Raw genomic sequence first — 11,826 nt, 5'->3', positions numbered from 1 at the left:
GGTCTCAGATATTCACTGGTGAGACAATCACTCTCAGATGTGAGATTCAGGGAGGTGAAGGAAAGGTGTGGAAATATGAATGGACAGCACCCAACACAAACAGCCCTCCAACATCCAGTGAATACAGGATCAGCAGAGTTTCAGTGTCCCACAGTGGAGACTACAGATGTCGGGGTAGCAGTGACTATCTCTTAACAGGATGGAGTGATGCCTTCAGACTGACAGTTTCATGTGAGTTGGACCATGATTCATGCTGACATTTAATGTTTTCATGTTTACATTTACATCAGCTGATTTATAACCTCAACCACAGACTTTAATGTAGATCATTTTATTGGAGACTATTTATTTCTGTGAAAATCAGAAAATCATATTTTAATAGTTACAGTACACTGAATGGTATCGTTTATTTCTGTTGGAGTGGGAGAGGTTTATCATTCTTACACCCAGACTATTTGTCATCATCACGGTTTATAAAGTCATTTTAATACTATTAAATAGTACTATTTTAATAGTAATATAATAAAATAGAACTATTAATAGTACTATTTTTGTATTTTTTTTACTACTATTGAAAACTTATTCAAAAACCCTGTGATTGTTTGGGAAAAAGAAGATAAAAAGCCTTTCACCAAACACTGATTGTCAGTCATCAGTGACAAGGTTCCCACATTCAAACTGACTGAAAGTTATTTACAGTGATTTATTATTTCCATTTTAAATAATTCATAGACCTGCAACAATGGCCAAATAACATTTTACAAATTCATGATAACACTCCAAAAGAAATCAAAGATGTTGTTCAGTGCATGAAACTATTAAAATATTAATGAAAAGGCAAACAGAGATGATAAGAAATTCAAAACTGTTTTATCTGATATTTGTCTTTCAATGAATAATAAATCAGAGCGAGTTTGATTTTGTAACACAATGTGATCTGTCACTTGGAGAGTAATTACTCATTTCTATTAAAAATGACAGTAGTATAGGCCTATTTAACACAATATACAGTTTACACAAGACAATTTTATTTCTTATATGAATGTCATTTATTTTTACTGTCATAAACAAGATGTTACAAGCTATAATTATAACAACTGTACTGCATTAAAAACATTCACAGCAGGTGGGATATCCGGTCTTAAAGTGATCAAATAAGAACCCTGCTTCGGTGGCAAAACTACTCTGCGTTTATTAAGGCTGTAGTGTTTTTAAACAGGTTTTACTGCTTTGTATCTTGTTCTATTTAATCTGAACAAGCCCCTTAAAACAGTCAGTGATTACTGTAGGCCTCTCTCGGTTTTTATTACCACTATTCTTCAGCAGCATGTTTTAAAGCTGTTTTTAAAACCTTACGAACTACAGTCCAGCCCATGCAGCAGTATGTTAATGACTAACCACGTATTGTGGATGGATTAGCACAACATTATATACCAGGTAGCTCAACTTCAGTAACCCTACAAACGTCACTCCTCTTTACTTTTCTGTCGTCATTTATGTCTGAAGTGATAGCAGACTGTACGTTTAATTTTTCAGAAATCCCCCAGTCAGAACATGGTATATTATTTAATCTTTAAAATATTTTTTGGAGACTTCCTGTGTATCGCTAGAAGGAGCCCACAGTTTGAGAATGACTGGTTTAGATAAACCCACGGTCATAGTGAGACCAGAAAAGGCAGTCATACAGTCAATCACTCCTCACAGCCTCACTGTTTTTCTCCATCTGTTAAATGAACACAAAATTATCTTTTTCGTTTTGTGCAGGTCCATTCCTAAGTAGAAATCAACAAATTTACCATTATTATGAAATATATATTCTTAATATTTCTCTGATGATTTCATGCTTCTCTTTTATAAATTTTCCTGTGAACAGTTCCCAGTAAGCCCACTGTGACCCTGCAGCCATCCTGGACTCAGATATACAGCGGTGAGACAGTCACTGTCAGATGTGAGATTCAGGGAGGTGAAGGAGCTCAGTGGACGTATGAATGGAGAGCAGCCAAGTTAAACACACCTCCAACATCCAATGAATACAGAATCATCAGAGCTACTGAGTCTGACAGTGGAGGATACAGCTGCCGGGGCAGAAGGGACTATTTCTTCTCAGAGTGGAGTGATATCATCACACTGACTGTATCATGTAAGTTGGAGATGTTTCATCTATAATCAGTAAAAAAAAAAAACAACAAAAAAAACCCAAACACACAAAAAAACGACTCTTTAATACAGCTTTCTAGCTATCGTAGTGCTGCTCAGCTTTCATATGCCAAGGACCCAAAAGGCAGGACTCTTGGAGACAGGACTTTAAACTTAAAGCACAGCTTTATTGCTGGGAAAAAACCTCTTAATAAATTAAGCTGACCAAAAAACAAAACAAAACTCTGGTCAGAGCAACTAAGGACTGAAACACTGGAAGATAGTGATGGCCCGCTTGAAGCTGACGCTCCGGAGCGTGTGTCGAAAAAAACAACACACTGGTTCAGAAGCACTGTGTCGAGGCTTGCTTCGTTTGGCAAAAGTCACGTGACCAGTGACGTCCGAAGCTTCATTACGCACGTAACTGCTTCGGTACCTGATTCAAATGGTAGGAAGTGAATCATTTGCGGGATTTGTGGAGTGTTTTGATGGTGACAGATAGCGAACCACTGATCATTCCACTGAGAGATTTGATTCTGTTGTGTGGGAGTATTTTGAGTTGATTCTGATCGGTGGGTTTTCCAGCTTTGTGTTCTGGCTGTTTGCTTTTGTTTTGTGCGTGTTTATTTCATCTGAAAACGGGAAAAACTTAAAATGTCAAAAATCTGCTTTTCATAATATAAATATCATTAAATAACTTTAGAAAAACTTCCATTTGACCCGTAACATTTAATGTTATACAAAGATATATTTTATTTTAAAAAATAATCTTAAAATGTTAGTCTACAAAATGTGCAGCAATTTAATTTATTTATTCTCTTTAGCTGATAGTTTGTGGAGCCATAACTGCATCTCTACCAGTTTCTCTGCACTCCAGCCTCTTCTGTGCCATGTGAAGGGATTTTCCTTAAGGCAGGAGAAATTATCTCCACGAAAAGGAACAGGTTCGGCCATCGCACAGTGGAACTAATTCTCTTCTTAAATAAAAATGAAAAAGGGTTACCTTAAATGCATCATGGTTTTAATTTGAAAGTTCATAAGCATTTCCCTTTCCATTTCATAATCAATTCTACCCCCAGGTCAAAAATATGTATAGGAAAATTTCCCTAATATAATATTATTTATAAATATACCCATCTAGAGATTAATTGCATAAGTACATGGAGGCAGGACCTCACAGCAGAAGCATACTCCATAATGTGCATTATTATATGTATGTTATATGTAATGTGGTATTTTTCAATTATTGTATTTACCAACATCAAGAAGTCACAAGCAAAGAAAGACCACACAATGGTGCATGTTCAAACAAGGAAAGTTTACTGGTCAAAATTATTTATTAAACACATAAACTACATTTTTAACACCAAAAAATACGCGTTCAAAGCAACACAACAGCAGCCCAATATCAGACAGAATTCCGCTCTGTAGAGTGAGCAATCATTATGAAGCAGTTGGTTTTATTTTGTGGATTGAAGCTGCTCTTCATATTTTTTGGCCATCAGATGTCACCAGAGAGGACTGTGTTGAAAAGCTTCGAGTAATGAACCATTTTTCAATACAAGCTTCAGTAAGCTTCATTTGGCCATCACTACTGGAAGAGGAAAAACTAAACAGGAGCATGAGACAAAACACACAGCATGTTGAGGGTACGACGCGACAGAGAGCACAGGAAAACACGGGGCTTATATACACAGGGAGTAATCAGGGAATGGGCAACAGGAGGGAGACACAGCTGGGAGAAATTAGGCTAACGAGACAGGGGAGAAGTAAAACTGAACACACTGACATGAGACATGAACATGATCCTTCAAAGTAAAACAGGAAATAAGAAACAATTCACAAAAATGCAAACTTGACACTGAGAGAGACCGGAAGAATATGACACATGGAACTCAAACTATAGTAAACATGAGACCAACCAAAGAACAAATCCTTAAACACGAATAAACAGAAACATAGAATTCTAATAATAGTCAAGAAAGAACAAGAATCAGAATACAATACCAAATATAAAATCAAACCAAAACATGACAACTCAAAATACTGGGTCAAACTGACCCAGAACCGTGACAGTGTGGTAGCAATAGCAAAGGCACGGTCACCTCTGGCTTTTAAACGAGACCTTGGTTGCACTAAAAGCAGTTGACTAGAAGACCTTAGTGCTCTCTTGGGGTTATACAGGTTGTACTGCCTTTCCCTCTTCACACTGCGCAGAAGAGGAACAGGCAGCAAGGTTTAACCCTTTTCTTCCATCAAGACTCTGGAGACCATTACTCTTTGTCCACAGGTTTAATGATGTAGAAAGTGTGAAACTGAAACAAACATAACACAATTACAATCACAAAGTATATTCTTTAAATCTTCCATATACACTGTACCAACAATCTACAATAATCTAAATCAACATAGCGTAGCACTTTAGCTGCGAGAATAAGCATAGCCGCACTCTAAACATGTGGTTTCAACAACTTATCAAAGTTACACATTAAACTTCCCTCATGTCACAAAATACTACAGGAACTACAGGTGAGTATCAAATAAACAATATACATACAGACGATGCTCCAAAAGATGAAGGATTGGGGGCAGATGCATGTGGATTCCTAGCAGTCACTTAGCCATGTGTAAACTTCAATAAACCTTACTACTTCCTGCTTCCTTCCACTTCCTACATCCTGCGATGTCTCCAGGTGTCTATTAAACTATTAAAGGGACAGCTGCATTAACACTATCAGCACACAGGTCAAGGAGATTGGTAAAGTAACTAGGAGCCAGTTTATTTAAAATTTTAAAAGTGAAAAAAAGGATTTTAAAATCCTTGCTTGTCTAATTTGAAGGAGCTATCCAGGAGCACCTCGAGGTTTCTAACGGAATGAGAGAGATGGCTGGCAAAAGACCCCAGTGTATCAGTTAGCTGGCCCAGGGGAATGTGGCTATGAAAAACAATAATTTTCATTTTGTTTTCATTTAAGGTAAGAGAGTTATGGGATAGCCAGTCTTTAATATCCCGCAGACAGTCAAACAAAGGCAGGAATGAAAACGGGGCATCCAGATTCAGAGGGAAGTAGATTTGGATGTCATCTGCGTAGCAGTGGAAGGAGATGTTATGTTTTTTTGAAAATGAGTCCCAAGGGCAGCATGTACAAGGACAACAACGTAGGACGTAACAAAGACCCCTGAGGCACACCACAGTAAAAAGGGGCAGAAGAGGAAGAATATTTCCCCATGGTGACGAAGAACAATCTCTCAGATAGATATGATTTGAAAGAACATTACCTTTAAGGCCAACTACATGTTCTTCATGAGAAGGAGGAATGTCATGCAGCATATTAGAGCTTCTCAAATGATCAATTTTTTCCTTCAAAGTTGAAAAAGACATAAGACGTAAAGACATAAGTGCATGCAACGACCATGGCAGCAACAGACATGTGTAGATCAACAATAGATAATATGGAGCGTGGGAGAGAGTATGACCATGCAGCCAGGGGCGGTCCTGGCCTGTTTGGTGCCCTGGGTCCCTCTTTTCTGGGATTTCACACAACCCAGGAAAAATGATTATTACATAATGGGCTTGGACTGACACCATTATGACTGAAATGTGCTCTATTTGGAAGGAGCCCGCCCCCTCCCCTTTCGACAGGTTGTGTGTGAGACTTCAGCACAGCATCAGCAGCAAGCAGGCGCACAATCAACCCATCTGCGCTCCAGATGGATTAATTGCATTAAAATTTTTAATTGTGTTAATGGTGATGACGGCGTTAACGTTGACAACCCTAGTTTGTTCGTTTGTTTTTATTTATTTTGTTTTATTCGCGGAGCTGGTTATTAGGTGCCGCTCCAGCCAGCCAGAGAATCCCCAGCCATCCCACCCCTCTCCTCCCTGTGCAGCAAGCAACAGGTGAACCTTGTAAATGGAGCGCGCCCTTACTCCTCATGCAATGCGATGCCCATGCAATCCCCAAAATGCGCTGGCATGATGTCAGGGCAGCATGGGTGCGAGCAACTTTTTTTTGCTGATGCCCATGATGCCGCCCCCACCACAATGCCGCCCTGGGCAACTGCCCATGTCACTACCACTGCATGCAGTGTTTAAAACGTGGACGTACTTACATTACTTTAAGTTTTATTCAATGAAAAGTGACAGTCCGCTGTACACTGCGTGAGAAGAAAACTTCTTTCTACAGCAGAAAATTAAACTTAAAATCTGAGCAAGCACCTAGCACGCTGCCACGGGAATGTGAAGTTCATAGAGAAACACCCGGATCCTCCCACTGACATGACCGCTGCAGCACCGGGCAAACCTCCCCACTCCTGCTAAACAAGTGAAAATAGATTTATAAGGGACAGGACTTAGTGCCACTGAATATTTGATTTTAATTATTTTTTGCTGTGTTTTACTTGCATCTATTTGAAAGAGTGAGTGTAAACAAAAAAACAATATTTTATTTAATATGCTGGAATATGGTTGCATATAATTTAATTTTGCTTAATGCAATGTGCATAAATTGTAGAAAGAGGCTTTCCATTTGATTCAATTTTATATGATAGATGCATAAAAAGTAGAATTGGGCTGAAAGGTCTATTCAAGTAACTTGACCAACACTGGCTGCCTATATTATTATCATTTGTTTTTTTCTCAATTTAGATTATTATTAATAATAGTAATAGTGTGTATCACAATAAAAATTCAAATGAATGAATGATCAAACAATGACAGTGGTGGTAAAGACTGTCACCTCGCAGCAAGTTGGTCCTGGATTTGAATGGACTGTTCTCTCCAAGTTTGTGACGGCCTCTGTGGGTACCCCAGTGTCCTACAGTCAAAACAAGCTTTACATCCAGACAAATCCACAAATGTTGATTAGGATTAGAAAGTGTTCATTTCTTAGCAGTAGAACATCTGCTTCTTTTAGAGTCAGATCAGTATATTATTTCACACTTCAAATATAATATTTACTATCAATATAACAAATACAGTGGCTTGCAAAAGTATTCGGCCCCCTTGAACTTTTCCACATTTTGCCACATTACTGCCACAAACATGAATCAATTTTATTGGAATTCCACGTGAAAGACTGTAAGGAGTTTTCCTGTAATGCAACTCAGATTGGAATAAATGACACTCAGACAGGTTTTACAAATTAACGTGCACGGGAGAGAACTGGACAGGCGCTGTTCCTTCGCTTGACCTCAGTCGCTCTCGTCCGCTCTCCCGTAACACTGCTCTTTTATTGTGGTTACATGAATATGCATAGGTTCATTAACATATGACGTATACCTTGTGTGTGTGTGTGTGTGTGTGTGTGGTCGAGATATGACCCCGTGAAGACTCCCCAAAGCTGGTGCCAGGAGTCTAGCGGTCCATCTAAACAAAAGGCTCTTAGACTAAAACAGATACAGAGTAGGTGTCCTCCTATACCATAAATCAGTAAGAGAAGGTACAACCTCTCTCATGCTCCCAGGATGTGTGTGTGAAAGTCAGAGAGCTCTGGAATGCACACAAAGCTTGCACAACGTAACTTCTCTAATAAAGAAGAGCAAACACATCTAGAAAAGCTTAAACAAAGTGTACTTCTAAACATAAACATAATAAAATCTTTCAACAAAGACCAATACAAAGTGGTGTACACATGAGAAGTGGAACAGAAATCATACATGATTCCAAACATTTTTTACAAATAAATAACTGAAAAGTGGGGCGTGCATAATTATTCAGCCCCCTTTGGTCTGAGTGCAGTCAGTTGCCCATAGACATTGCCTGATGAGTGCTAATGACTAAATAGAGTCCACCTGTGTGTAATCTAATGTCAGTACAAATACAGCTGCTCTGTGATGGCCTCAGAGGTTGTCTCAGAGAATATTGGGAGCAAGAACACCATGAAGTCCAAAGAACACACCAGACAGGTCAGAGATAAAGTTATTGAGAAATTTAAAGCAGGCTTAGGCTACAAAAAGATTTCCCAAGCCTTGAACATCCCACGGAGCACTGTTCAAGCCATCATTCAGAAATGGAAGGAGTATGGCACAACTGTAAACCTACCAAGACAAGGCCGTCCACCTAAACTCACAGGCCGAACAAGGAGAGCGCGGATCAGAAATGCAGCCAAGAGGCCCATGGTGACTCTGGACGAGCTGCAGAGATCTACAGCTCAGGTGGGGAATCTGTCCATAGGACAACTATTAGTCGTGCACTGCACAAAGTTGGCCTTTATGGAAGAATGGCAAGAAGAAAGCCATTGTTAACAGAAAACCATAAGAAGTCCCGTTTGCAGTTTGCCACAAGCCATGTGGGGGACACAGCAAACATGTGGAAGAAGGTGCTCTGGTCAGATGAGACCAAAATGGAACTTTTTGGCCAAAATTCAAAACGCTATGTGTGGTGGAAAACTACCACTGCACATCACTCTGAACACACCATCCCCACTGTCAAATATGGTGGTGGCAGCATCATGCTCTGGGGGTGATTCTCTTCAGCAGGGACAGGGAAGCTGGTCAGAGTTGATGGGAAGATGGATGGAGCCAAATACAGGGCAATCTTGGAAGAAAACCTCTTGGAGTCTGCAAAAGACTTGAGACTGGGGCAGAGGTTCATCTTCCAGCAGGACAACGACCCTAAACATAAAGCCAGGGCAACAATGGAATGGTTTAAAACAAAACATATCCATGTGTTAGAATGGCCCAGTCAAAGTCCAGATCTAAATCCAATCGAGAATCTGTGGCAAGATCTGAAAACTGCTGTTCACAAACGCTGTCCATCTAATCTGACTGAGCTGGAGCTGTTTTGCAAAGAAGAATGGGCAAAGATTTCAGTCTCTAGATGTGCAAAGCTGGTAGAGACATACCCTAAAAGACTGGCAGCTGTAACTGCAGCAAAAGGTGGTTCTACAAAGTATTGACTCAGGGGGCTGAATAATTATGCACACCCACTTTGCAGTTATTTATTTGTAAAAAATGTTTGGAATCATGTATGATTTTCGTTCCACTTCTCACGTGTACACCACTTTGTATTGGTCTTTCACGTGGAATTCCAATAAAATTGATTCATGTTTGTGGCTGTAATGTGACAAAATGTGGAAAAGTTCAAGGGGGCCGAAAACTTTTGCAAGCCACTGTATATTCCTAAAACAGTGAATTAAATATTTAAAAAAATCCACATTGGAGCTCACACTGTTACAAGTGATCTTTGTGAGTCATGATAGAATTACTGGTAATGAGACTTGAAATCTTTTAAGCCTTGCAGTTTTCAACGCGAGTTGACAAAACAGTGTCTCACAGGAAAGTCTCTTCCTTCGTGCAGAGGAAGAAGAGGAAACCCATTTTACTACACAGAGTACAACAGGGAATAAGTGAAGTTTTGATTTTGGGTTTAAAGAACAATGCAAAATAAATTCACGACTCAGCATTTAGATGAAGACACAACAGCATCATATTTCTTAAACCTGTTTGGCATTATGATGTTGAGCAATTCTTGAACTGGACTGTGTCAAATAAGACTGAAAGGAGACACTGAGTGGGATTATGAGTGGGGAAACAAACAGCATGATAAAAGCTCCAAATCAAAATGAATACAGGATTAGATCTGCTTCATCATCCAACAGTGGAAACTATCGCTGTAAGGGCAGAATGAAAAGTTCACAGCATAAAACAACAGAGTGGAGTGATTCAGTCACACTGACAGTTTCTGACAGTAAGTAGAGTCATAGTTCATTTAAGCTGGAAATAGAAACAGTTTGTAAAAATGTGTTTTTATTAGTACATGTTGAGATATTTGACATGTTTAGATAGTCTCACTCTTAAAGTTCATCATAAATATTTGTGAGTCAACATTTTAGTGACATTGAATTCAGAGTTAAGAGACGAAACATTGAGAGAAAATCTTTGTTGAACAGATAAACCCCGTCCTGTCCTCACTGTGTCTCCATCATGGCTGAGTCCTGGAGCCTCAGTAACTCTGAACTGTGAGGTTGAACATCCGTCTGCAGGATGGAGCTTCTACTGGTATAAAGCTGTTCCTGATCTATCAGAGAAATCCTCCAGTTATGAGCTGCTACCTGATGGCAGTGGGACTGCACAGGACTCCTACATCATTCATGGACAGACACACACAGCAGGATATGTGTGCAGAGCTGGAAGAGGAGACCCAGAGTATCACACTGATCACAGTCAACCAAAGTTTGTCTGGTCTGCAGGTCAGATTGAGGAATTTTAATCTTCATGTTGATGATTTGAACGTCTGTAAATCTGGCTGCATAACCAGCAGGACTCCTGTGAACCACACAAAAGTCATATGTATATTTTCACTGTGATATTTTGAATCCTAACATCTGTGAGCTTTGTCTCTTCACTGCATGTTGTTTCCAGATGTTCATTCAGCAGCGTCTCTCACAGTGAGTCCTGACAGAGTGCAACACTTCACCTCTGACTCTGTCTCACTGACCTGTGAGGGAAACTTCACTGAGTGGAGAGTAAGGAAGTTCTCTGAGGACGGCCGACTGTACTCTGACTGTAGGAGAATGACTGGATCCACATGTAACATCAACACATCAAAGTCAGATACTGCAGTGTACTGGTGTGAGTCTGGATCAGGAGAGTTCAGCAGTGCAGTCAACATCACTGTACAGAGTATGTTATTATACATTTACTTCTTGGATTTGAATGATTTAAATGTCACGTGAACATTTGTCCCAGCTTTGCTGTATGTGAAGAAATTTTATCTGGAGAAACAGCAGTTTTTAAATACACAAGATCAGATCTTCATGATGAAAAACATTTGTACAATCTGTTCTTATTATTGTTTGTCAGCTTTTCTAAAAGTGTGCAGCAGCTGATGTGACTGAAACAATTGTGTGTGATTGTTTCACAGATGATGGTAATGGTCCTATCCTGGTGAGTCCTGTTCATCCTGTGACTGAGGGAGCTTCTGTTAGTCTGAGCTGCAGTTTGAGAACACAAAAAATACTTTCCAATGTGTTTTTCTATCACAATGACAAACTTATTCAAAATGATACCCGAGGGGAGCTGAAGATCTCTGCAGTGTCAAAGTCTGATGAAGGTTTCTACAAGTGTCAGTACTCAGGAAGAGAGTCAGCACAGAGCTGGATGTCAGTTAAAGGTGAGCAGGATCAAAACATCTGATGCATTTTTGTAAATGATTTTTTTATTTTAAGATTTGAAGTCAACTGGCTCTATTTTCTGAGACTTTTATGAAAATAAATAAGTTTATCAATAATATCTTTCTTGTCACAGTAACTGTGTCAGGAGCTGACAGCTCTTCATCTCCTGTGTGGTTGATTGTTGGACTGGTTTGTGGAGTCTCTCTCATTATTATTCTCCTGCTCTTGTTGTATCACTGCAGAAGAACCAATGGTGAGACCTTTTCCTTTATTTACTACAAACACTCACACACACAAATGCATCATGAGGTCCATATAAAAGCAATCAAGCAAGTCACATTTTATATTCTAATAAAGGTGCTGTTAATGAGCAGACGCTCAGTCAGGATGAAGATCAGCAGCAAGTGTACTCCTCTCTTCTTCATGGTTAGTTTTTCATGTAGTTTTAAATATTCTGATGCTATTTGCAACAAGACTGTACTTATTACATCTGCTGCAGCTTTTAATATAAATGTTATTTGCAAGAATATTTGTGTTTAAATTAGTATCACAGACATGAGGTGACTGATTTTCT

General features: G+C 39.3%; 1 protein-coding gene and 1 long non-coding RNA gene across 2 annotated transcripts; both read left to right on the top strand.

The window, feature by feature from the left end:
* Positions 1–26: 26 nt before the first annotated feature.
* On the top strand, positions 27–10,078 carry LOC112844595 (putative high affinity immunoglobulin gamma Fc receptor IC; the record flags this gene model as incomplete). The annotated part of the gene is made up of 3 exons (XM_025904223.1): positions 27–231; positions 1,874–2,140; positions 10,029–10,078. Coding segments are annotated over 3 exons (522 nt in total), but the record flags the coding sequence as incomplete, so codon positions are not given.
* A 201-nt stretch (positions 10,079–10,279) lies between these two features.
* LOC109200077 (uncharacterized) lies at positions 10,280–11,172 on the top strand. Its single transcript, XR_002060288.2, has 3 exons — positions 10,280–10,328; positions 10,501–10,761; positions 11,003–11,172. It is a non-coding gene; the product is annotated as an uncharacterized LOC109200077 (long non-coding RNA).
* The last annotated feature ends 654 nt before the right edge of the window (positions 11,173–11,826 follow it).

This window comes from Oreochromis niloticus, unplaced genomic scaffold (assembly GCF_001858045.2).
Source record: "Oreochromis niloticus isolate F11D_XX unplaced genomic scaffold, O_niloticus_UMD_NMBU tig00000402_pilon, whole genome shotgun sequence".
NCBI classification, from domain to species: domain Eukaryota; kingdom Metazoa; phylum Chordata; class Actinopteri; order Cichliformes; family Cichlidae; genus Oreochromis; species Oreochromis niloticus.
This window is presented reverse-complemented; position numbering and strand designations above follow the sequence as displayed.